General features: G+C 34.7%; 1 protein-coding gene and 1 long non-coding RNA gene across 6 annotated transcripts in view; one reads left to right on the top strand and one right to left on the bottom strand.

The window, feature by feature from the left end:
• The window catches only part of LOC126713125 (protein NRT1/ PTR FAMILY 5.10-like), a 37860-nt gene extending 11218 nt beyond the window's left edge, over positions 1 to 26642 (bottom strand). The window contains exons 1-4 of one of the 2 annotated variants that reach the window (XM_050412779.1): positions 26381 to 26642; positions 26007 to 26224; positions 21801 to 22333; positions 6960 to 7785 (exon numbers count right to left, since the gene is read on the bottom strand). In XM_050412779.1, coding sequence (XP_050268736.1) covers positions 6960 to 7785; positions 21801 to 22333; positions 26007 to 26224; positions 26381 to 26621 — 1818 coding nt within the window. In that variant the 5' untranslated portion in view covers positions 26622 to 26642. Of the gene's footprint in view, positions 1 to 6959; positions 7786 to 21800; positions 22334 to 26006; positions 26225 to 26380 lie in introns of those variants that run through there. The other variant, XM_050412780.1, reaches the window with a different exon arrangement.
• LOC126713128 (uncharacterized) lies at positions 1385 to 6935 on the top strand. 4 transcript variants are annotated; one of them, XR_007651279.1, is made up of 6 exons: positions 1385 to 1995; positions 2116 to 3453; positions 4401 to 4521; positions 4833 to 4974; positions 5637 to 5767; positions 6093 to 6392. It is a non-coding gene; the product is annotated as an uncharacterized LOC126713128 (long non-coding RNA). The 4 variants fall into 4 exon arrangements; XR_007651280.1 differs by lacking the exon at positions 6093 to 6392 and adding an exon at positions 6411 to 6935 and having other exon boundaries at positions 4401 to 4974; XR_007651278.1 differs by having other exon boundaries at positions 4401 to 4974; positions 6093 to 6394.
• Positions 26643 to 27715: the final 1073 nt, after the last annotated feature.

Below are 27715 nucleotides of genomic sequence, written 5' to 3'. Positions count from 1 at the left end.
TTTTAAATAATACTCGAGTTCCTAGTGAGTCACCAGCGTGACACTACTGACCTAGAATTTGTGTAATTTAAAAAAAATAATGTGGTACTTGATATTACTAAAATTGAGTATCTCTTTATAGTACTCGAGCTTAGTACAATCGAGTACCTTTTTTTTTTTTTTTTTTTTGTTGGAATGGCTTGAATAGTCAAATTTAGTGGCTTGACATTAGCCAAAAAACCATTATATGGTTTGCATGCCCATGTAGGAAGATGCATGATATTCCAGAAGTTTCATGCGTGAAGAAATGCAAGAGTTTGCATTAAATGTTCTTCATGAATTGTCAAAGAAGATGGCCTGGAATAACACCTGACATGCAATCCAAATTCATGCTTCTTTTCTTTGGCCATAAATGCTTGCCATTTTCTTTGACTTGACAAGTTTCTTTGACTTGCAAGAGTGAGTTCTTACGGAGATAAAAAAATAAAAAATAAAAAATAAATAAAAAAGAAGAAGAAGAAAGAGTGCCTCTACGTGAGACAGAGAGATAGAAAAGAACTTGACTGTATGAAAAGTAGAAAAAGGGGAAAAAAAGAAAAAAAGAAAAGAAAATAAGGTACTTGACTATATAAAACTCGAGTACTATAAAGAAGTACTCGATTTCAGTAATATCGAGTACCACATTATTTTTTTTAATTACACAAATTCCAGGTTAGCAGTGCCACGCTAGCAACTCACTAGGAACTCGAGTTCACTGAACTCGAGTACTATTAGGACTCGATTTTATGGAACTCGAGTACTAGAAAAGTGGTAGATTGCTAAATACTTTCAAAATAGCACTAGTTTGTCACAAATTTTACCAAAACGTGATATTTGACTATCTTCGCCAGGTTATTATGTTCAAAAGAAGAAAGCAAAGTAGTACTATAGTAGTAATTATTAGCTTTCATATAGTAGTACTAAATAATAATAGTTAGTGGTTTCAAGCTATTTCCTGAGCTTTGTGTTTGGCAAAGTTAAAATCCCCACTGGGGTTATTCATTTTAATTTTTTACTCAACTAGCTAGTTGGTTGATTAGTTAAGAAACTATTTAAATTGTAATGGGATCAACGTTATTATTCAAATATGATCAACATAAATACACAATTAGAATGCAATTTTCAAATGGACTATTTGAAATTGAAAGGGAGAGTAACATGCAAATTTTAGTACAAAATAAATTATATGTGATTTTTAGGATTTAAAAAAAATGTCGAGTTGCATCATGAAGCCAACGTGAGAGGTTAAATTTCTAAAGTACACTGTATTTATATAATACAAAAAAGTAAAATGTGAAAATGCGCCTCCTCTCTAGCATATCAACCCTCACTCTCGTTGGTCCCAATCTGGCAATCTCAGCTCTCTCTCTCTCCTATCTACCTACATTATATACACTACACACACTCACTCAATCTTTAGAATAATAATTTACTGTACTTACTCATTATATTTTCAGATTGTGCAAAGGACCATTGAAATGCTGATTTCTGAGCAACCCATGTCTTCTAATGTTATTTGCAATGGTTATGATAAGGCAAGTTTTCTTTCTTTCGTTCTTTACTTATTATCGTGCTTACTATGTTTTTTTTTTTGGGTTTGTTTCCTCAAAACTTTCAATCAGAAGGTAATTACTATTTGCGACCAGTGGTTTTATAGCGGGGTAAATCGCTGGTTAGGGAGTTTTGGTAAAAGTACTGGTGTCCAGACTTGTACTAGAGAGCTGCCAGTCAAACCCAAGACAGTCACTTTGGGACTAAGTGCCTAACCACTCGGCCAACCCCCAACCCCACCACTCGGACAACCCCACTGGGTTATTGTACTTACTATGTTGCTATCAACCTTTTTTGGCAAATGGGGTTGGCGGTTTTTTATAATGTTTACAGTAGGTATCCTCATTTGTTTATTTACAGAGTAATCATTCAACCCCAATTATGGAACTTCTATGCTCTCCAGCTTGGTGTCTTCTTTTACAAAGGGTACTTCTTCTCTGTTTTTTTTTTTTCTGTCTTTAACTAACATCTACATCAATGGCTACCCATGTTTGCTATGATTTTTGTACTAATTACTGAAATAAGGTGAAACTTGCATTTATGCAGGTTGGGGATAATGTCATGCTTTATCTTTTAAAGTACACATCAATATTTTTGCCAGTTCCTTGTAAGAAGCATTATCAAGTATCAGGTCCTCCTATAAGTGATTTATGCCTCGATTTGTCCAGCCAAACATTGGAGTCTCAGGATCAACCTGCTTCACATTATAAATGTGGTAAACATAAAACATGTGTTGGTTGCATCAAAATTCCTTTATATAGGACTTCAGAAATATAATGTTACTACACACACATCACCATAAGTACCATCTATTTTTTCAAAATGCTTTGTTAATATTTTAGCCTTACGTGTAAAATGAAGTTTATTGAAATATCCAGTGCAGAACTAATGGTTGGTGAATACAAATTATATTAAATTTAAATAATATAGTTAATGTGACCATGTTCACATTAGAACACTCTAATACAATCGGATAATTATACTCAGCCACATCAATTTTACAATTTAAATAAATAATAAATAGTCTTTGATACGGGATAAAATGTAACTGTCGTAGTCTTTGATACTCTAATCCTCTGCTTGGTAGCCTCTTTCTGACTTTAGGCCTGTTTCTTTCTTGGTCTTTTCTTACCTGACCTGTTCCCATCACTTTGTGGACGTTCATTTCTAATTGATCTTTCCCTTTTCTTGTTGTCCTTAATTCTTTTTGCTTTTGTGGTTATTGTATTGCCATTAGATTGTTCAGTCATTATATAACATCTCATTTCTTAAAGATTGATGGGAGTCCAAATGGTGATTTTGTCCCAACTTTTCTCGGGATCCAACAAGAAGAGGGCTTTAGTTGACAGTGCTAACTCAATGTTAGAAATACAGAAATTCAGTAGTTCTTCTGGTTTTGATGATCCATCAACTTCATTAGACTGTGTTGGCTCCAATGTTAGGCTTTGTTCAAGATCATTTAGTTGGCTTCATGGAAACAAGTGTTCTCGAACGAGTTTATTGGAAGAAGTTACACCAATTATTGGAACTGTTACCAATAATACTGAGGGGACTCAAATGAGGAACTTCAAGAAAGCTCAAATCAGATAGCAGCAAAGTCTAGAAAGTGTTTAAGGCCATTTAGTTGGCTGCATTACAGAAAGCGAAGGCATTTAAATTTTGAAGAAACCAGTCTCTTCTGCAACAACTCTTACAGAAAAAGATAGCGTATCTGGGAGGCTCCAGGATGATTTGAATTCTTGCTTAAATAGTTGTGAAAAGGTGATTCCCCACAAAGGATCTTTCAGTCAAGTTCAACTTTGGTTTGATATGTTGGAGAGGTTCCATTCTGCCAATTAGCTCTAGCTCAATGGCACTTCCTTTTCCCACAATAATGGTTGGAGGGTGAGTTTGAGGGTTCAAGGCTCACTAAATGCCCATGTAACTTACTAATATAAAGAGAGAGGTTCTTTTAGTACATGAAACCTAATATTGTGGCCTGATCTAGAAGTTTTTTAGATATATGCACTGTGTGCCTAGCATGGATACACTTTTATTAATGATCCCCACATGAATTGATAACTGATTTGTAACTTTATTTCAACACATTAAGGAATACTTTAAACATCAAACTCTGTTAGTTTTTTAAATTGCAATCAAAGATTTTTGGAGCATGACATGATAAAATCCCATTGAATTTTGATAATGGAGTTTGTGTATTACGTTGTATATAAACATTTCAATCATTTACAGCTACATTGATTTCCTTTTTTGCTTTCTTTTGTATATGACAAACTGAGTATCACTGTTGTGTTATCATTATGAAAGTCTGGATTAATAGTGATTGCCTTCTATTATCAGAATAAAGGGTTTAGGTGCAGAAATAGTAATCTCAGCAGGTAGTTGTGGCTATTTACTCATGGTGCCTGCTTGAGCATGAGAACAAGATGCAGTATGTCACAGCTTACTCTTCTGGTTAATGAGCATCTCCAAGAAAGTAACAGAAACTGGAAGTAGAACATCAATTAGGAGATATCAGTACCATAATCAATATAAACACATACATGGCTAGAATGGTGTTTGTTGGCATGGAGATTCTGGGATAGCTGTGATTGTCAGTGACAAAAAGATCCTTTGCCTCAAGAGGGTTAGAGAGACTAAGTTTTTGTTGATCTATACACATTACACATATATAGAAGATTGAATCACTTTATGCCTCCTAGTGAACATTTGGATTCTTTCAATGCAATGATAGACATTTCTCCCTGATATTTACTCTCTTCTTTTTTCTTTTTTTCTTTTTTTTTTTTTAACTTTGAAAATTTTCCTTTTGGATATAATCTATTCTGCAGATGCCTTGGTTTTCAGTATCACAAGCTCCTAAGCCCCTGGTAGTCGCCAAAGGGGCTTATATTAACCTTAAATCCATGTTTTATGACATGGAATGTTCTTCATCAATGTTGTCAGGAAAACGTATCCTCTAGTTCAATTTTAAATGTACATGTAGCTAATTTGTGCTCTCTCCATTATAAAATTGCCTTTCATTTCCATTGTTTTCACCTCACTTGATAGACTGAATGATCAGCAACTAATGGTCCTTTGGTTGTCAATACCCCTTGTGTTTTTTTTTTTTTTTTTTTTTTTTTTTTTTTCTTCTTTTGTTGTGCAATCATGCATTTTATTTGCCAAAGAAACACAGTTTGACCTTAAAGTTTGTGATGCTATGAGCTTCTGCCATGCTTTTTCTTTGGTGCAAAAGAACACAGTACCTTAATAATCTTCAGATATACTAAATTCTCTGAAGCCTAATATTGCTGGTGCAAAGTTTCTTATTGGCAATATCTTTGGCTTATCTGAAATAAATGCAACTCAGGAAATGCCATGCTGCCAGAGTAGTGGCTTTTCTGTCAACAAATCAGCATGCATGTAAGTGGCATATTCATATATATTGGTTGTGGATCATTTTTTTAATTGTATGATGATACGGTGATACCTTATAGGGCTTTATTGATTTGTCACGGCACAATTATTGTTTTTTGAAGTGGCATGCATGTTAATTTCAGTTTAATGATTTGATCTCTACAATCCAAATTTCTTCTTACTGTATAATATTGATTACATAGTTCATATAAGCTCTTGGATATGGAACTGTTAAATGGCTCCTTTGCTGGATAGAATAGGAGATTTATGCATGAGACAGTTCCAAACTTCCAATTGTGAGTAATGACAATGTTTGCTCAACAAGTACCAGGACTGCAGTTTAAAGGCTCTAAAAGGGATTAAGGTCAAAAGGGACAACAATGTCACTGTGAAGTATCTTTGTGCTTGAATCTTATAGCCAATGTTCGTACTTTAGACTAAAGTCTGGAATGAAATGATGGTTACCACTTACTGTTAAAATGAGCTTCTTCAGATGGAAGCCGTACTGTGTCTTAGAGCACAAATGCATGAAAGCTTTTACTGACTTATAAAATATGGACATGTTTATGATCATATTAGGGCAATAAATAATTGCACTTGAAGCCAATATATCAGTTTTTATTTTTGGTGGGTGGTTCTGCTTTAACTGCTTGTTTTTGGTTCTGAAGGTAGCACTCACTTGTTAAGTTGTTTAAGAGGTCGTACACAGGACAGTGAGGACAGTGTTGCCAACATTATTGGATAAGCATTGTGCTGTTCCAGAATTAAATGATACTGGAAAATCTAGCCCAGCTTTAAGGTAAGTTCTCGGACTATTTTGTTGTGTATAAGTTGTGTGAAGGCATAATTAGCATTCAGAATTTTACATTATGAGGTTACACCTTGCTCAGTTTCCTATGCATTTTGAACGCCCTGATAATTGTGGAAACTGAAATTGAGTGTGCAATTTTCTTTTTTCTTTCTTCCTTTTAGGGGGGGTAGAAGGGGATAGGGGGGTTTGTTAAATGGGAGCTCATCATAGAATTGCACACTCTGTATTGCACATCGTTTAAGCTAACTCACTAATTTAATCACTTCTTGCTTCCTCTAAGAAAAATATAATACTTCTGAAATTTTCATTTCAGGGGAATGAATCAAAGAAAAATGTTCCTGAGAAATCTCATGGTTTTAATACTGCATATTGCGAGGAAACTGAACCTCAGTTTGAAGCAAATATTTGCTATTTCTTGAGAAGTCAGGTAGTGTCATCTATATGGACAGTGATTAGGAGTATAGTTCCTACAGAATTGCTAGGAACTCCTTATATCTGGAGAATGTTAAGGAGAAATATTGCCATGTTTATTCAACTACGAAGATTTGAGAAGTTCTCATTAAAGAAATGCATGCATAAATTAAAAGTATTTCCCATTTCTATCAACTCTAAATTTTTCATGTTGCTTTAGTAATCAAGCGCAAAAATATGCAACGGGGGAGAGTGTTGAAATGCATAAGGGATCCAGAAGATTGGATGATGCCGCATGTGTTTTGAGACATAAACTTCTGGAAAGCTGGATCTTTTGGCTCTTTTCATGTCTAGTAGGCCACTGGTGCAAGCAAACTTCTGTCACTGAAACTGAGCAGGGGAGTCAAGATCTATATTATTATAGGAAGTCAGTTTGGGAGAAGCTGATAAATAACACCGTCACTTGCTTGAAAGATCTGGGTTATCGTGACTTGGATGATGTGAACCTTGGTTGTCCTAATAAATATGAGAGCAGTCTATGCCACTAAGCATACCAAATTCTTAACTAATATTAGTTCTCAATTTTAGAAGTTTTGAACTTCTAAAATAAAAAAGGATGACAAAGTATCTCCCATGCACAACTAGAGATACTTGGCTAAACTAAACGAAAGCCTTATGTCCTTAAAATATTTATAGTGCAGTATTCATGAGATAAAATCTGCATTTTTATGTACTTCCCCATCCATATATTTGGCTACAACAACTTCACTTATAATGATACTATATTTACAGGCCTATTATAAATGTAAGATTTAGCAAAATACAAGTAAGCACCGAATGCTACTACACTGAGTCCAGCAAGTAGCCAGTAAAAGTAATCAAGATGTGCCCTATTAAGATTATCAGAAAACCAACTATATCTACCATAACCACCGGTTGCTTCCTCAATGACTGAGACAAGGAGGCTGCTTAATAAGCTGCCCAAACCGAGAATACTTTGGTAAAGGGCAATACCCACACTCCTTAATTCAATTGGGACTTGATCATAGAAGAACTCTTGCAAACCAACCAAGGTGAAAACATCAGCAATTCCTGACAAGACATATTGAGGAACCAACCACCACACACTCATTGGAATAGTCACATTTGGCTTATCAACCAACCCAAATTCTTTAGCAGTACTAAGCCTTTTTATTTCAACTAGAGCCGCAACTACCATGCAAGTTGCAGATAAAAGCATCCCAATTCCAATTCTCTGTAGCATTGTGATGCCAGAGGGTTTAGCAGTGAAAGCTCTTGCTATAGGAACAAAAATAAGGTCATATATAGGAATGAAAAGAACAATGGCTAGGCTAATAAAGAATTGTAATGAAGCTGCTGGTATCTTAAAGCCAGGAAAAAGTGTTCTGTCTAGGGTAGCCCCTTGTTCGGTAAAAAAAGTTGAGTGCTGTGCATATACTATTGCGTATACCAAGCTCGTAGCCCATATTGGAAAAAGCCTAAGCACTGCCTTTGCTTCTTCAACCTCACTAATAGTACAAACCTTACCTTCTTCTTTATGACGGTCTACAGACAACAAGGCTTTGTTAAGAAACCTACCACATTAGAAGACACAAATTGCCATGTAAGATAACTTTTGGTCAAAGTATGCAATTCAAAACATCTTATTAGTTTAGTAAATGAAATGAGCAATTCAAAACCTTTTATTATAGTATATTTGCATAATTGCATTTAAGACCTAAATAAGCTATATCGAAAAGTTGGTGGAACTTCACACACTTAAAACTCCCATACTCGCATCACTCTTAATGAAGGGACTCTCACTTTCAAATGAAAATAGAATGGAATCAAGAAAAACTCTTTTGTATTATTATTTCTTTTCTTCACTCTTAGTGTGTATTTGGATACCGTTTATTTTGTTGAAAACTGAAAATAGAAAATACTATATGTAACACCTCATAATTTGATACCAATTAAATTATTATACGTAAATTTCTAATAGAGGCCTATAATTAAAATGGATAAAATAAATTTGGGCCTAAAGTATTAAAAAGAAGATAAATTCTATGGAATATGAAGCCCAAGTAAGGTGACATAAGTACAAATATGGACCTTGAAAACCCTAGCCTTTTTCCTCTTAGGTCACACGTGTTTTTCTGATGGGATTTCTTTTTGCTTCAGCCGACAATTGAATTCTGCCTTTCTCCACTGTGGCGTTGAGTTGGAGTCTTCAGGTACGATGTTTCTAATGCTCAAGATTTAGGAAGTTTGAATAGTCATATAGCTTGCAATTGATATGAACCTAAACTATCATTATTCTAATAGAAAAAGGGTTCCTATAATTGTATTATATTAGATAAAGATTTGGCCAATATGTCAGGAAGGAACACAAATGTGAGATTGAGCCAAATAGAGTAATATGTTGGACTTGGTCACCATGTTAAAGTGAAAAGAATGCTTAAGTTATTGCATTCACACTAAGCCACCATTGTTGACCGGTTGTTATTGTATTCACACTAAGCCATTGACTGGTTATTATGCATTCACACTAAGCCACAATTGTTGACTGGTTATTTTGCTTTCACACTAGTTCAACCGTGTAATAGATTTTGGGTCTTTGGAGTGATGATTATAATATTATAATAAGAATTGTTTATATAGTCGTATGGTCCAGGCTTTGAAATTTGATTATGTATGAATAGTATGTATAGTCATACCTCTATTGGCTCTGAGATTGATTGAAGTTTCATGAATATTCTAATTAGGCAACAATATTTATAAGTCCAAAAATCTGATCAAAGCTGAAAGTAAATTGGATAGTTAGGTGAATAAATAGAGGATTTTGGATAAATCAATGTTGTCTAGGATAAAACCATTTTAAGTGTGAAAATAGATTTTTAAGTGGGAATTTGTGTATTGATGAACCTATTTTTGGTATTGCTAGGTTCTAATTCTACTGAATTGTTGTAATTCAAGGGAGGTTGATTTCCTTTATTTTTGCAACTAAGAGATAAGTGGTGTTTACTAATTTTGGGGGGTTTCCCAAAACGGTGTTAATTATTAAACTATTTTATATGAAAGAATATGTTGATATTCTATATATAAATGAATATTTTACAAATGTTTGATGTGCACATTGGCTATTCGTTTTATGAAAAACTTGTGGGACAACCTAATTTTATTTAAACTTGTATGTGTGAATATGTCTTTATATTTTGAGAAGTATGAATGGATTATTTTGTGAGCATATTGAATATGTTTTGAAAACCTATGGCAAGTCGTGATTAGAAGCTCAGTATGATATTTAGTCCTTAGCAAGGGACAATCATGCTGCAGCTAGTCCTTAGCAAGGGACGGTCCCAAAAGGGGACAGTGCACATTTGATAGCTCCTTAGTAAGGGAGCATACTATTGAGGATCCAAAAGGAAGCTCCTTAGCAAGGGAGTGTACCTTTAGGTTCCAAAGGAGCCATCCTTGAGAAATGGGATGAAAGGAGGTTCCAGTCCCAAAAAGGGGACAACACAACCCTGTCAACGGGGCGTAAACGTTGACCACGAGAAAAGCCTAGGAAATTGTTTATGTGATGGTATCAATATATATATATTATGATGGCTCACAATATAAAGATATTATTTTCTTTTACATGAAATAGTTGATGACAAAATATTGGTGAATTATAAGTTGTGAATCTGTTGAAAGAATTATTTATTTGAAAGGTTTGTTCCCACACCCCAATGTTAGTGAATTCCACTTATTGAGTTATCTCACCCCCCCCTTTATTTCCCATTACAGATACATTAGGTGGATTAGTGGAGTAGAGATTCTTGGGAGACAGAAGTTACAAACTGTTTTTGTGGAACTGAGAATTTTATTATTATTTTATGGCATTAAACTTTGTATTGGAGAATTATTTTGTGGATGTTTTGTATTTGGTGAATTAGAGCTCTGACTTTTGTAATCAGATTCAAGGTTGCTAGTTCCTTTTATTTAATATTTTTTATGGATTATTCAGATTAAATAGACTTTTATTGCCTATGAATTTTGGGGCGTTACATTTGTCTATAATGACCCCACCCCAATTGTGTAGATATTATCCACTTTGGAGCCCATACTCATGGTTTTGTTCTTCCCTAGGTTGCGCTGGGGAAAAGGCCTCTACACATTGAAGGGAGGTCATTCCTTATAAACACATTCCCATGTGCTTCCCTAGGCGATGTGGGATTCCATGGAATGCAAGACCCCCCTTTTTGGGTCACTACAATCCACCCCCCTTACGGGCACACGCGTCCTCGCGTGTGGGGCCCACACTTCCAGCTAGGGCATGGCTCTGATACCATCTATAATAACCCCACCCCAACTGTGTAGATATTGTCCACTTTGGAGCCCATACTTCTCATGATTTTGTTCTTCCCTAGGTTGCGCTGGGGAAAAGGCCTCTACACATTGAAGGGAGGTCATTCCTTATAAACACATTCCCATGTGCTTCCCTAGGCGATGTGGGATTCCATGGAATGCAAGACCCCCCTTTTTGGGTCACTACACTATAGCAAAATAATTTCTAAATGTGTGTATAGTGCAAAAGCATGAAACGCTCTTTTCAAAAAAAAAATAAATAAAGAAGCCAAAACGCAGATGCTCAACATTATCATTAGTATCCAAACAGATACTTAGTTACAAATAGACAGATATTTGGGCCATATATACTACACCATATAACTTTCAACTTTGATTACATTTATTATATAAAGTCACTACATTTATAAACTTTCAGCTTAACATCGGGAGATTTCTCACATGTATTGACTCAATTTTTTTTTTTTTTTTTTTTTTTGAGGGGGGACTCAATTGTTATTTAATTCATAAAAGTAGTGTTATTAATGAGAATTTAGTTAAAACAAGTAAACTTCTAACATCCCCTGGTCACTCCAAGGCTAGTATTTGTGAAGTGTCTTATTTGAGTGGCTTGGTGTGTATATCTAAAACCTTGATCATGTAACATCACGAACTCAAGTTGAACTTTGTTTTTGTCAATACATTCTCGAATAAATTGATATATGGTATCAATTTTTCTTACTTCTATTTTGAAACAAGGCAAAATTTGCCAAACAGAATAATATTGGAAAAATTTTAGGCAGATGGCATGTATTTAAAGTTTATTAGTTAGTTGGACTCTATTTTGGAAATCGAGTACGGCAAAATTGATTTCCAACCAAAATCGAGTTTACTATACTCGACTTCCTTTTTTATCCATCTTAGAGCAAATTCTTGGTAGGAAGTCGAGTATATTAAACTCGATTTTGGCGATTTTGGCTAGAACTCGATTTTGCTATACTCGATTTCCAAAAAACAATCTAACTAACTAATAAACTTTGAACGCATGCCATTCGCCTAAATTTTTTTCAGAATCATACTGTTTGGCAAATTTTGCCTTGAAACAATAGCTTATTTACAATAGAGAGCATTGACTTATAGTCCACAAATATCTTTATGGCTACTACTTGCAGCAAATGCAACTCCTTTAATAATTTCTGACCCAAAACCCATGACAAACACTAGATGTTGTAGCAACATACCCAACTTGACAAGAATGTTACAATTAGTTACTTCTTGGAAGTCCATGTGAATGTAGTATCATGTATCACCCACATATGTGTGTGTGTGTATATATATATATATATAATTAGTTACTTCTTGGAAATCCATGTGAATGTTGAACATCTCTTGATCCGATACATGAACATATATGCAATGTTCCCTAGAACAAGTAAATGTGAAATCGTTGGCTTCTTTCACTTTAAGCGTGTTTTAGGGATTTTCCTCCTACATTCTTGTTGTGGACATTTTTACGACAAAGACCAAAATTCAAGAATAGGCCCAAAACTATCCTTAGGTTCTTTAGAAGTGATTATTTGTGAAAATTCAAACCCAAAATTCTAAATGTGAGATGAACAAAAGCTAATAGTGCTTTAACAAGAGATAAATCAAAATTACAATAACAAAAATGCATAAAATATACTTAGAACTTTAGGTTTGAAATTTTGACCCACCAACAACAGGAAGAGGAAACTGAGAAAGGTTGTGAGAGAAAGAGAGAGAGAGAGAGAGAGAGAGAGGGAGCTTCCTCTGTACCAATATTTCCACCCCCTAAGTTTCAGAATGATAAGAATCTATGCTAACTAAGACTTTTGTTTTAAAGTTTTAGCTCCAAGGGTAAAACGTGATTAGTCATTTTTTAGCTGATGAGATGCATTTTATATTGAGTTTGGAGTGCTACTAATGACTAGTTTTTGGGTAGGGAAAGAGACTTTGGAACTCCTAGGTACTATTTCCATGATTTGGTGTAGGTTTCTTTATGCTTAGGAAATGAGTTGGTTCCTTTTTACATAATTTTTGGAATAAAGTTGCTTATTCTAAGTTGTTGTTTCCTAGTCATTGTAGGCTCTTGGTAGTTGCATTTGATGGCTATAATAGGTTGAGGTAATAAGATTGGAGTCAATTGTGTTTTTTGGGTGGAAAAGAGAGCAGGGCAAAAAACTTAGGCCACAAACAGCTAGAGCATAAGACCTGTCCTTAACTCGCTTGGTAGCACACATGGGTTGTGTAAGGTTGAATTTATTCAACCATCTAATTGGCTTTATTCCGTGCCAAATTTGCTTGTAATTCAGCATTTAGTAACCCTGTATTTAGGTGGGTTTGTTGTAAGGGTAGTGAGTGAGATAGAGTGAAGATTGCTCAAGAGTGTGCAAGAAAACAGAGACTCGCGGCTGGGACTCATGGGTGACTTGCGGCTGCAAGCCGCCAGAAGCAGCACACGTGCCAAGCATGCTGGAAGATGAACAGTCATGCTAGCTGGAGCACTACAGGACAAAATAGGACAACTGGCCATACGGTTAACTCGCGACTTAGTCAAGTCGCGAGGTCAAGCCGCGAGCCACCCCTGTTTTGTAAAACCTGACGTTTCACATTCCTCTCCCACTCCAGTATAAATACCCCTTTTACCCACGATTGAAAGAGAGCTTCTAGAGAGAATTTTGAGAGAGAAACCCTAAAGAAAAACAAGATTGTTTCACCCACAATCTATACCTTAGAGTCTCTTCAAATTCCTCTACTCTCTTCCTCTCCATTGTCAAATCCTTGAGAGGCATTATACCAAACCTGGTTCTCACCATCATCATCACTGTGAGATAGTTGTTTGGATTTCTAGGAAGCAGTTAGGAAGGAACCAATCTTCATTGGTTGATGCTACGGTCTAGTAGCGGAATCCGGGAAGCTAGAAAAGAAAAAGGTTCGGCGCAACCTCGTTGGAGTAAGAAGCTTGGAGGGCTTAGGTGCACTGGGTAGATTAGGCTTGGAGGGTCTATTGCTGTCCTTGTATCCCAACTGTATTTTCTAGTGGATTGTTTACCGCTTGGAGGGCGGCGGAGAGGTTTTTCGCCGAGGACTTCGGTTTCCTCTTCGATAACACATCGCGTGTTGTCTTTGTGTTTGCATCTTCCTTCCTCTCTATCTTTACCTTTTTATTATCTGATGTGGTTTTATTTTGTTATGGCTTAGATAGTCTTTAACCAATTTCGTATTATAGCATGTGTTAAGTTTCCGCACACTAGTTGTTTGACATATTGCTTGTATTGGTTAAGTTGTAATTTGGGGGTCTAAACGTTCAAAGGTGTTTTGTACACGTTTTTGAACTTTCAATTGGTATTAGAGCGGGTACACTTGTTGTGGTTTAAATACCTAAGTGTGATCCTTGACCCCTTGTGTTTATTTGCCATGGATTGTGCTTTGTATGCCTCTTTGCATGATTTGGTTGGTGATGAATGTAACATGCCACATGTTTGTGAAAATGCTTCTATGAGTGTTAATCCTCATAAGTGTGATGACATGTTATTTGAATCCATGGGTGTTGTTGACAAACTCTTGAAGAAAAATGCTAAGAAGTTTCAAAAGAATTTGAGCAAGTTATTTTGTGAAAAGGATGATTTGATTGTTAAGCTCAATGAATCCAACAAATTGGTTGAGAAATATAAAAAACTTGCTGAAATTTCTCTTGAAAAGCTGAAAGAGTTTGAATGTTTGAATATGGACTTGGATGCTAAACTTGTTTTGTCTAACAAACTTGTTGATGATCTTAAATGTGAAAATGAATCTCTTAAGATGCATGCCAAGTGTTTGATTGCTGGACCCATTGATAAAATGGATGATAATATTTGTTGCAATCATGTTGTGGTACCCGATTTTGTGCCTAGTGTGTGTTCTACCTTAAAGGACAAATCGGTGTACGTTCCTCCACATAAAAGAAATCAAAATGTGGAGAGAAAGACTGTTAAGTCAAAGCCTCTGTTTAGGTCTCAACCTAAGGCTTTGGATGGATCTAAGTTTGTTCCAACTTGCCACCATTGTGGTGTGATTGGTCATATAAGACCTCAATGTCATAAGTTGAAGAGGGAACAAAACCATATTGCTAGATCCCTTCCCAAAAGGCCTAGTGGACCTAAACACATTGTGTGTCACCATTGTAGTGCCTTTGGTCATCTAAGACCTCAATGCTCTAAGTTTCATGCTTTTAAAAGAATCAAAAGAAAAGAAAAACTTGAGCTTCTTGGAAGTTGTGCTAAAAAGAATAAACCGGATTTTAGTGATAATAGCATGTTGTTAAAGAAAGTGTTTAATGCTCTTAACTCCTTGTCTATGTGCATCTCCGGTTCTCATTCTTCCAACCCTCGTCTCACTTCTCATGAGACACTCATTCCAAACAATTGTTCTGTTTGGATGAGGAAGGGTTCCTATGGTTGAGCTTTTGGTCCTTTGGTCCTTGATCTAATTCTTTCGATCTTTGTAGGACCCTTCATGCATTAGATGCTTCATTGTCATGCATATCTTTATATACATTGTTTTTTTTTTTTTTTTATCTTACTTTTATGTCTTTGGTTTGTGTGTGTAAAAATCCAAAACCACATAAAAAGTAGAAAATCAAAAAGTTTGATCGACGTTGTTGAGTTTTGTCTCAAAACTTGTTTTACCTTGTACCTTTGTGCTAATGGCTTTGTGCATTTTCGAGCATTGCTTGTTTCTTTGCACTCATATCACTGTGGGAGAAATCTTGAAATCTATGTGATTGTTGTAAATAGATCTTCAAACTTGTCATGAATAATTAGTGAATGGTTATGTTGATCTTGAAACTTGCATAGACTTGTGTCTATATATCTTCCCACTCTTTATTTTTGTTTTTGCTAAGAAGAGCTCACCAAATGTAAATCTCCAAATGAAAAGAGATATTGAGCTGCAAAAGCCTGTCGCACATTCTAGTATTCGACTAGGAAAAAGGGTAAGCGACCTTATATTAAAGAGAATGTTTATTCAAAAAGCCAAAGGCTTGTTCATTAAAGTGAAATATCAAATATCACTCTCACAATGAGAGGTGATTGTCTCAAGAGATCAAAATGATCAAATGTTATGGAGTCAAATGTAAAGCTCCAAGATATGTTATCAAGTTTTGTGGGAGGTCATATATACATATTTCTATAATTGAGATGGATCACTTGATCTAGTGCTAATTGTGTATGCCTTGGTTGAATTGATCATTGAAACTTCACATTAGACTAAGGACTATCTCATTGTTGATATCCACACACAACACACAAGTTTATGTTCAATAAATGTCATATTCATTTGTGTGATTGTACTTGATGAAATGTGTTTTCACATGCTCAATCTTTGTTAATTCAAGCGCAAAAAGATTTTTGAGTGTTTTAGGTGTTTTTGGAAAGTATTTTGTTAAAAAATCTGAAATTTTTCAAGAAACCCAGTTTTGCCCTGTTTTGGCGACTCAGTCGCGGGTAAGTCAAGTCGCGAGACTCAGTCGCGTCTTCGCGGGTCATTTTTGGCAACTTGTTCGCGAGTGGAAGGTCCAGTCGCGAGGGTTACTCAGAGATTTTGGCGGCTCAGCTCGCGACTCTCTCGCGGGTAGACCTTCCAGTCGCGAAAAACACTTAGAAAAATTTTCAATCTTTTGTCTTTGAGTGTTTTGGCGGCTTGAACTGGTGACTTTGTGGCGACTCACTCAGTCGCGAAAATCGCGTGTTTTGCATATTGAGGGTTATTTTCAAAGTTGTTTTCAAAAAATTTTCATTTTTCCCTCCTGCATCATTCTCTTTATTCTTTCCTTCATCTCTTACCCTCGTTTCTCCTTGACCCTTTGTCTATTCCTGACAAAAAGGGGGAGAGTATACTCTAAAGAGTATGTCGGAGTGTTTTGTCATTTCTTTATGACTCTTGTGCACATCCTTAGAGGAAGAAATTCTATTTCTCATGCACATTTGTAGGGGGAGAGATATTCCATAGGGGAGATGCATATACCAAGGGGGAGAAGACATTCTCTTTATGTTTGTTTTCTTGTATTGCATCGTGTTTGTGTTTTGGACATGCATATATCCCTATGCTATTGTGCTTCATTAAATGCTTGTTCAGATGATCATTTGCTTTGCTATGTGATCATCATAGTCATTTCTATTTGACTGTTTTGGTGTATGATCAAGTTGCTCACATGTTTCACATCATATTTACTTGATCGCAATTTACTTATTAGATTATACTTGTTATTTTATTACTTGCTTTACCTTGAGGGTCTAATGTGTTTTGTGCAAGTGTTTCAGGTTACAAGTATATATGCTCCAAGTGCATCATAGCTTCTTATCACTTTGAAGGGGAGAAACTTTAAACACTTTTAGTTTATATTGTTTAAGTTTTTATTCAATATAATGTGGTTTGTACCCATGTGCTTTTGTAAGCTTTTAGGGTTAATGTTTTATGCATAGTTTGTAGGCTTTATGGTATGTACCTTGTTTAATGCAGCCTTTATGCTATGTTGAAATCAGTACTTTAATCTAAATGTTCTGCATTTTGGTTTATGTACTGTCACTCTTGTGCTCTTGTAGGATTGTTCCTAAATGCATATGCCTTGTGTGTTATGCATTGGTTGAGTGTTGAGCATACAAGTGTCTTGCCTTGTGCTTGTTAACTTGTATGTCCTTGTGTTCATTCCAAGTGTGAATGAGCACTGTGATCACTACCTTGTGGTGTTCACTTGGTTGATCAAGCCATGGTTTGTTTCTTAACTCCATCTTTGCTTGATCACATATTGCCTGTTTCATATGCATTTATAATTTTCTGTTTACAATGATCATGGTGTATTGTTGTGTTTCAGGAGTATTATGCTCATATGATTCAAGTGCTTCACAGCTTCTAGAGTTAGGTGTGAGTGAGTTTTGTTCAACTGTTCCCAACTCACATGTTAAGTCTAGAGTCTGTTTTAGGGTTTTGTCACGGAATAGCCAAAAGGGGAGATTGTAAGGTTGAATTTATTCAACCATCTAATTGGCTTTATTCCGTGCCAAATTTGCTTGTAATTCAGCATTTAGTAACCCTGTATTTAGGTGGGTTTGTTTTAAGGGTAGTGAGTGAGATAGAGTGAAGATTGCTCAAGAGTGTGCAAGAAAACAGAGACTCGCGGCTGGGACTCGCGGGTGACTTGCGGCTGCAAGCCGCCAGAAGCAGCACACGTGCCAAGCATGCTGGAAGATGAACAGTCATGCTAGCTGGAGCACTACAGGACAACTGGCCATACGGTTAACTCGCGACTTAGTCAAGTCGCGAGGTCAAGCCGCGAGCCACCCCTGTTTTGTAAAACCTGACGTTTCACATTCCTCTCCCACTCCAGTATAAATACCCTTTTTACTCACGATTGAAAGAGAGCTTCCAGAGAGAATTTTGAGAGAGAAACCCTAAAGAAAAACAAGATTGTTTCACCTACAATCTATACCTTAGAGTCTCTTCAAATTCCTCTACTCTCTTCCTCTCCATTGTCAAATCTTTGAAAGGCATTATACCAAACCTGGTTCTCACCATCATCATCACTGTGAGACAGTTGTTTGGATTTCTGGGAAGCAGTTAGGAAGGAACCAATCTTCATTGGTTGATGCTACGGTCTAGTAGCGGAATCCGGGAAGCTAGAAAAGAAAAAGGTTCGGCGCAACCTCGTTGGAGCAAGAAGCTTGGAGGGCTTAGGTGCACTGGGTAGATTAGGCTTGGAGGGTCTATTGCTGTCCTTGTATCCCAACTGTATTTTCTAGTGGATTGTTTACCGCTTGGAGGGCGGCGGAGAGGTTTTTCGCCGAGGACTTCGGTTTCCTCTTCGATAACACATCGCGTGTTGTCTTTGTGTTTGCATCTTCCTTCCTCTCTATCTTTGCCTTTTTATTATCTGCTGTGATTTTATTTTGTTATGGCTTAGATAGTCTTTAACCAATTTCGTATTATAGCATGTGTTAAGTTTCCGCACACTAGTTGTTTGACATATTGCTTGTATTGGTTAAGTTGTAATTTGGGGGTCTAAACGTTCAAAGGTGTTTTGTACACGTTTTTGAACTTTCAGGTTGGGCTCATGCAAAAGGTTCAAAAGGAATCGAGCCATATCCTCCAAACCACATTCCCTTAATTTTCCCAATATGTCACATGGGCTTGTGTCATGCTTAAAAAAATAAAATAAATACATGAGCTAGGCCCACAAAGTGGTCAGGTTCGATTGAATCTGGCTTGTAGAAAATCTGTCGCGAAAACATCCACCAACAACTCTTTATGGGACATTGGTCGGACAAAGAAACTGCACAGAAAATAGAATCTCCCCAAAGTTCTTTGTACATTCTCTTACTCTTCAAAATTCTCCTATCGATATTAATAATGGAATGATTCTTTCTTTCATCTACATCATTTGATTGTGATGATCAAGAGAATGTTATAGGGTAGTGAAGCTTATTTTTGTCATAAAATTCTTTAAATTCATGTGAATTTGCCTCCTCTATTAATCTCAAGGCCTTAAATGCTCCAAACACCTCATGTATCTTTGGAGATTCTCAATTTTTTTTCATATAAATGTTTTAAATTTCTTAAATGGTCCAAACACCCTATGTTTCTATTCAAAACAATAAACCAACATTTTTCGACTAAAATCATCAATAAAAGAGAACAAAATAGTTATTTCTTACCAAATGATAACAATATGATCAATCTACGTACATACATCAGTATGAACAAGCTATGATAGCTTGGTTATTCTCGTCGTAGCATCTTTTAGAAATTTCTTTCCTACTTGCTTGTCAACAAGACATCCTTCATTGAACTAGTCAAGATGTTCAATGGAAAGTGATGCTCTTAATTACCATCTTATTTTCCAACAATTAGATGCCTCAACCTAAAATGCCAAACTATGAGGAATCTCTATATCTAGCCCTTAAACATTTAGTGACATCAACTTGAATGTTTAATTAGAAGACTATTTCTTGCCATAGGTACCTTGGCTATTACATTGTTTCAACGGTACCTCATCAAGCACGTACAGTCTTTCAAGTGATTTTCATAGTCTTTATCAAGGAGTTTTCCCAAGCTCAAAATGTTATTTTTCATTCTAGGCACATAACAGACATCATAAATACATTGATGATCTCCATTATTTAGATGAATAAAAATTTTTACCTTTCCCTTTGAATAGAACATGGGACAAATCACCAAATGTAACATTGACAGTCACCAATTCATCAAGCTCCAAAAACATCTTTTTACTCTCACACATTCATCAAGATACCCCACATTCTTCTCTTCTTTTTATTCTCTTTTATATACTAACAACAAATTCAACTGTGCTTTCGTTTTAATCTTCAACAGAGTTGGCTTTCTCCTCAATATTTTCAATAGCGTTTCTACATTTAGGACAATAATGTTTGAATCTTTGACAATTATAACATTTAACATTTGTTTTGTCAAACCTTCTTTTTTATGGCCTTGAGAAACGTCCTCTTTGTCACTCTCTTGTGGCTTGTGAGTTTTGACTTCTCACATAGTCATTAGAAGATCGCAACAACCATTCCTTCCTTTGGATCCTTTTCCTTGACCAATGTCTTGACCTTCTTTGAGTACTTTCATGACATCCTTTCTCATTCAGGGTAAGATTGTATTATTTAATAGGCTCTAAAGTCTCTTCCTTCTTATTGTTAAACCTTTCTTCATGGGCTTGTAAAGATCCGATGAGTTGGTCAAATGATCAAAGGATTTTCTTTACCATATAGGCATCATCCAATTTCTCAACACTTATTTTTAACTGATTTTACAATAGCTATCAACCTTGAAAAATAATGCGCAACTAATTAGGATTCTTTTATGCATAAGGTTTCCAACTCATCTCTCAACGTTTGAAGGCGAGCATTCTTATCTAGTTAACCTTATTAACTCCCTTCAAAGAGTTTGAAGAATCTCCCATGATTTTTTGGATGATGTTGCATTTATAACTTTCTCAAATATGGTTTCATCTAAATCATGATAGATCAACGTTACATCTTATTGATCTTTCTTTAGAGTCTTATGCAAAGTTTCCTTCTAATTTTGAGTCAAAGATGCTTCATCTTGTAACTACATATATATTTCTTCACTATCTTCCATGTGTCTTGGGATCTCAGTAATGCTTTAAGTTAGAAATTGTGATTTTATTCAATCCAATCAAATCCGCATAAATTGGAATATCACAATCTCTCAGGATATTACAATCTCTCCCCCTTAAATTCTTGACATCCCCATCAGTGCCCACGTTGTGCTGCAATGACCTTAAGTCACATTGAGTCATAAAAACATTTGTAGCAACCCAAGGAAAAGTAATAGTCACATTTGCACTATACCTTAAAAAGACTAGGCTAGTCATAATTAAGAATTCTTGTAGTTGGTAATAAATTTTAAATCAACCCATATATGCCTAATTTGATACTCATCACACACTCCTATAACACACACTCAATCAATATAATCAACCTAGGGCATCACAGTGTGTTTCCTTTTTCAAGGGCTAAGGTTGAGTTTGGATTGCATTGAAATTATTTCTCTCCCTGCGTTTGATGTTTTTTGTGGGTCCCGTGCACTATTCACAAGACCCACGAGTACGAATTTCAGCAAATCTAACTTTAAAACTGGTCCCATGGTACCATTCACACATTTAAAAATTATTTCGTTATAGTGTTTTCAGTTTTCAGTAATAGGCGATATCCAAACAGACTCTAAGTAGAACATCTTTTTGTCATAGCAGAGTGTTATAGCCTACAAGGATGTAAGGGTCCTACGTACAGTAAGGAACCGCAATTACCTTCTAGGATTTTATTCTATAATCGTCTGATCAAAGTTCCATGGTAATGTAATAATGCATTATGTAGCATCTGCATATACAATGTATGCAGTCGTCCTTATAAATGATAATTCAAATAATAATCTGTGGTAGTCTATTAATTTTGACTTGATCTATGTTCTTATCTTAATAAATGGATGGATTTCAGTTCTTGAATTTTTTTTTATAAAAAATATGTTCTTATTACTTAAGAAATTTAAGGAATGATAAGTTGAGTAGTAGTTTTAATAGGATATGTGAATACCAGTTGAAAATTTGTAAAGTGCAAGACTGTAGGGTCTTGTGGCCTACCAAAACAGACTACACTTCATTGAGCTTTATGCTTTCCTATTACCCTTTCTTTCTAATGTATCAAAAAGTATAAGATGATAAATTGATAATCATTTCTCTTACTTGAATTGTTCAGAGCTATGGTGTGACGTTCCACAAGCTTCCTCTTCAATAGCTATTGCCGAACGGGTAGTATGACAATTCCTAATTGCGGCAACAAACACTCCAATTCTCACAAATGGGTTTGTCTCATCCCTTTTGATACAGTACCTGTAAGTCCTAGTTCCAAGCAAGAAGATAACCAGTGCAATTATCATCAAAATGCAAGGGATTCCGAATCCTAGGCCCCAACTAAGGTTGTCTTGTATATAACTTAAGGCCAAAACTGCTACCGCGGAACTCCCACATACTCCAAGAAACCACCAATTAAAGAATGAGCTTTTGGCATTCCGCTCCTCTGGATCTTCTCCATCAAATTGATCGGCTCCAAAAGCCTGAATGCAGGGCTTGTGTCCTCCTTGTGCAACTGCTACTAGATATAGAGAGAAGAAGAATAAAATCACTATAAGCTTAGGACAACATGACACAGATTTGCTGGTGTCAACGTAATCAGTGAGAGAAGGAAGCACAGCCGATAGGGTCAACAAGCCTAGTCCCTGTGATTCATTTTGGTCCATGTCAAAGATTATCGTCAAAACATCATAGAAGTTTAAAGCATGATGTTGAAACAGTCGTGCATTACCAATAAAAATATAGATTTTAGTATGTACACTCAAAAGTGTTAAAATAGTATTCTTGTCTGCATGATCGAAATGGACTCTACACAGATTGTTCTAACTTGTAATCCTGAGTTGGCTTGAACTATGGACCATGCTAGTGAAAATCACGGTTGAACTTTTATGAATCAACTGTGACTGTTATATATTTATTATATTTGGTCAAAATATATTGTTGATCTCTAAACTTTTTTTGTTTTGGTTAAAAATCTGTAAACTTTAACCATGAGAATTTTATTCTTTGAAGTTTAAAGTGATCACTTTTAACTCCTAACAAACATGAAGTCATTGGTTTTAGTCCCTAATGTGTCTAATAGGCTAAAGGCTAAAGTATATGGATTGATCGTATATTTTGCCCATTATAATATAATTTTTTATATTTATATTAGTAAGAATTGGGGTTGGGATACTCCACATGAGGCACTAGTCTATATATATATATATATAAAAGCCAAAACTTAGAAAAAATCCAATTAAATTTTAATTGGATTTTCAATTTTGCACCACATGTCGCATTTAATTTTTAATTTTGTGCCAAGTCAATTGTTGAGTGTAAAAATTGAAGAGTCCAAAACTCCAAATTCAGTTTGATTCTAAATTGGATTTCAATTGGAGTCCAATTTTCCGCCATTTGTCTAAGTTTGCAATTTTTCTGATAAGTGAATTATTAGATGCAAAAATCGAAGAGTCTAAAACCAATTAAATTCTAAATTATATAAATATATATGTATATATATATATATATATAAACTAATGAGAAATTATTACATATTTTAAAAATGTATGATTTGAACATTTTCCAAAAAAAAAAAGTATAATTTGAACTATATAATTGTGATTTTTTTAAATTGTAACCATGCATATACACAGGTTTACACACTGATCATATATTTAAAAAAAAAGTTAAGAAAAAATTCAATTAAATTATATATTAGAATCCAGTTTTGTGCCACTTGTCCGATTTTAATTTTGCTGCAAGTTATAAAAGCCAAGGAGTTTAACATTAATGAACCATAAAATTATCTCATCAAAATATTGTGTCCAAATTATCTCATCAAAATTTTGTGTCCAATTCATTGAACCCCAACCAGCTCTTCATTTCCGTTCAGTTGCCACTAGAGAAAAGGAAACAAAAGGAAAAGGAATCATCAACAGTGTATAGAAATAGGGAAAAGGAAAGAAGGGTAAAAAGATGGCGGAAAATGATAGACCATTCTCAAAGTTTGGTGAATGGGATGTCAATGACCCAGCCTCACTCACAGTAATCTTCAACAAAGCTTGGAACGAGAAAATGACCGGTGGAAACAAAGCTTGGCTCACTACCAAAAAGGATGACTCAAAATATAATCACAGAAAGGTTCTTAGAAACCCTCCCTCTGTGAGTTGCAATCTTACAGAGTTCTTATATCGGCTTCCACTCTGATTTGTTTAGAACCTTTTTCATGTTAATGCTTTCAGCCTTTTTCTGTTTCACACAGCCATTCCATGTTACTTCATCAATTGACACTATAAAGAATTATTTTATATTTTAGTTTGAAACTAAGGGTTTTTTAGAATAATAAGTGGTAGAGAAAATGCCTCAAGCCAATGACCGAGGACCTTGATTCGCAATTAAAAAATAAATAAATAAATAAAAGACGATTGTGTTAGGTTGACAAAATAAAATACTCATCTGAACCTTCATTATCATAAAATGCTCCAATACTTAGAACTGTTATTGATCATATATGAGTATCACATTTGGCATAAAGGTATTAAATTTACACTATATAATTCACTATTTCTTGAGTTGCGGCCAAGATACAGTTGAAATTTCACAAAATATACGTCTCGCTCTCTTCAAGATGCTCAAGTACGGTACATGTGTGTATGTGTGTTTACATGTGACAATGATATATACGTACATGAAAAAATGATATAAATATAGATATATTTATATATAAAGACGTGAAAATGATACTATATATATATATATATATATATATATATCCTCATTGCCTAAAGATACTACTTTTTAGGGCCCAGCTCTTTCAATTCTTTCGGTATAAGCACATGAGTTTTTATATTTCAGTTTCTTTTTTTTTCTTTCTTTTTTTTTAAGATGTATTTCAGTTTCTAAAAACACACGCGGTGTGAAATAGACATCCCATTGTCTAAAACTTCCTAAATGGAACAAGGCCTTTGATAATAATAAAATATAAAATAAAATTTATATTTATTAAATTATTTTTTTAAAAGTGGTATATATATCATAAATTTTTATTGGAAATTTAAATAAAATTGAAAAAGTAATCAAATCTTAACAAGAATATTTTGACAAATTTGTTACTAACAACAAATAAATAAATGGTAAAAATCTCACAAGTGAGTAAAAGTTTCAAAATGAGTTTGAACCTAATGAGATAGTAAAATATAAAAATAACAATGAAAATAATTATCTATACTATTATTTAAGGGACTTTCCTTGTTTGGATTCCTCATTTTTTATTTCAAAAATGTCCCTACACCCCTATGTTTAAGTAGAGACAAAACTAAAGGACAATCCGGTAAAAATGCAACTCTAACTCCCACTAAAACATTGCCTAAAAAATAGGACCACTCTCCTATTAATTTTCAAATAGATTTATTCACTTATAAATTAGATTTTCAAAATAAAAATTATATATATATATATATAAAATAAAAAACATAGTTTTTTTTCCTACAAAATAAGACCACTAACCAAAAAAAAAAAAAAAAAAGGCTCATTTCACACGCGCTTCACGCATGTGATGAGGCTAGTAATTATAAACAAGCTTGTAATACACATAACAATTTTTTTTTTAAATCAAAGAAAATGAAAAATGCTAATAACATATATTCCAACCCAAAAAATATATTGAAAAAAACCTCAATTAAAATTATTGCATCAAGCAACATATTGCTAGTTATTACCTCCAAGTAAGATTCAGAGTCGAGAATGGAAAGCAAATAATGTAAGAGGGATAACAATTTTTTTCCACCCTACCTTGCTCTACCTCGTTCAGGTTTTTCCCTTCCTACAAAGATGGTGAGGCAAGTATAGGCTTAGACTTTTTAGCCCTGTCCCGCTCTATATTAGTGTTAAAAGAATTAATTTGTATTTCCAAGTATTTAAATGCAATATTAATAATAAAACTTCTTTTGTATTATGATATTGTCTTATAAAACACTTTGGACAATATATTATTCAATCCTTACTAAAAATTAGTTTGATTTTCTATAGTAAATTTAATTGTAATTTTAAATATATTTATATTAATAAAATAAGTTTTATAGAATTTTTTTTTAAAATGGTAATAACTAATAAGTATAGAGCAGGCTGTGAGTTGTGTGACAGGTTTATACAAAGTAAAGTTTTGCTAAACAGAACAGAGATATGATAAAACAAAACTACGCGGAGCAAGGCCGCAAGGGTAAAGATGAACTACGAGAGTAATAGAAACTATATATTATCAAACAAAGCAAGAAAGGTGATCACATAAAAAAGAACCGACCAAGAAAAAGTAAGAGAGAGGGACTGAGGAAGACGAACCAGGATGTAGATAAGAGTAGCAATGACGACGGTGCGGTAGCGACCAAGAAAAGAATCAGCGATAGATGCACCCAATAAAGGCAGCAACTGCGCGGTCCCAGACCACGCATTCACGTTCTCCGCTGCAGTCGCCGTGGATTGTCCTAGTTGCTCCGTCAAATACGTTATTAGATTGCAGGCTATTCCAAAGTATGAAAACCTCTCCGCCATTTCCACACCTAAACACATAAAGTAATTAACCTTTTTGTTCGTTAACTTTCTTTGCTGTAAGCTGTTTGTAATTATTGTAAGACAATAGATGGAACACATCACTGCTCGAACCCACAACCTCAAACGAGCTGCGAGCACACAAGTAGTGCGAGTTTTTACTATACCTATCATGAAAGAAGCGGACCTCCAGCCGCCGGAGTTGGCTCTGAGGACAGGGTTGCCTTTGTAGTCAACAGCTCCGGCCACCGTACCTTCCAATAGCGGAGTTTGAGACTCCTCCGTGAAGGAATTGTCAGAGTCAGAGATGGCCATTTTCTTCACGAATATTCTTTCTCTCTCTCTGTACTGCAACTTCGTTTGTTTGATAGTATGTATGTGTTGGGGTAGTGCTTTTAATTCAACCATTAGCTTTCGTACACACACTGTATTATGACTGTTTTGAACAGATAGAAGAGGAAAAATTTAATGCGATTAGGTGGGACTCTGTATTATGACTGTTTAGTGTTTACTTTTCACTAAAATTTCCTACCGAATTATTGGTTTTGTCCCCTTTTTTCAATTATACTAAGTTGCCAACTGCGACTAATGCTGGATGGAGGGAGCCGGGAGGGGATAAGGGAGTTGAGGGAAGTAGACTAGAGTTAGTTAAAAATAAGTTAATTTTATATTAAATATACTTTATTCTACTCTATTTTCCTTCTCTTCTTCAATCCAAACGGACCATAAGTGTCTGTTGGGAATCTGTTTATTTTGTTGAAATTGAAAATCTTTTGTTGAAAATATTGTAGATAAAAATAAAACTTAACTGAAATAATATAGTGGGACTTATAAATAGTATCAAAAATTGCTGTGGAGCCATAAATAATAGTAAAAATAAACTAAATAGTAAAATAAGCTGCCTTTTTAATTTGGAACCAAACACACACTAATTTGGCCCACAATTTTAGACTCCAGTATTCCACAAATATTGGCCATTTCGGACGTAGCTTTTTGCTTGTTCTTATTTAGAATCTTTTACTTTTTTTGGAAAATTATTAGATTTACTGATTGCATTGGAAGGTTTTTTTTTTTTTTTTTTTTTTTTAAAGAAACAAACACATAAACAAAGGAAAGAAAAAAATTTTTATTTATTGAATCAAAAATACACACAAGGAAGAGGGAAAGGAGTTCCAACACAAAAGCACGTGACAAACTCTAATCAAAAGCATGTTTGTCATTTAAAAATGTATTTTTAAAAATTATACATAAATAAATCATTTTAAAAGTTAAAAGGAAAAATTATTATCAAACACATCAATGAAAAGACTATAATAATTGACGTTTCATGAGTCTCAAATATTTTGTAACACGTATAATATTTTCAAGATTTTAGTCAATAGAATTAAGATATTTCAAAATGTTTTTCTTTTTCCTTTTTATATATATTATAAAGGGTGTGTAGGGGCAAAACCAATAATTTTTATTTGGGAGGGCTAAGTTGCAACACTAATATATCTATC

This window comes from Quercus robur, chromosome 2 (assembly GCF_932294415.1).
Source record: "Quercus robur chromosome 2, dhQueRobu3.1, whole genome shotgun sequence".
In the NCBI taxonomy this organism is placed as follows: Eukaryota; Viridiplantae; Streptophyta; class Magnoliopsida; order Fagales; family Fagaceae; genus Quercus; species Quercus robur.
This window is presented reverse-complemented; position numbering and strand designations above follow the sequence as displayed.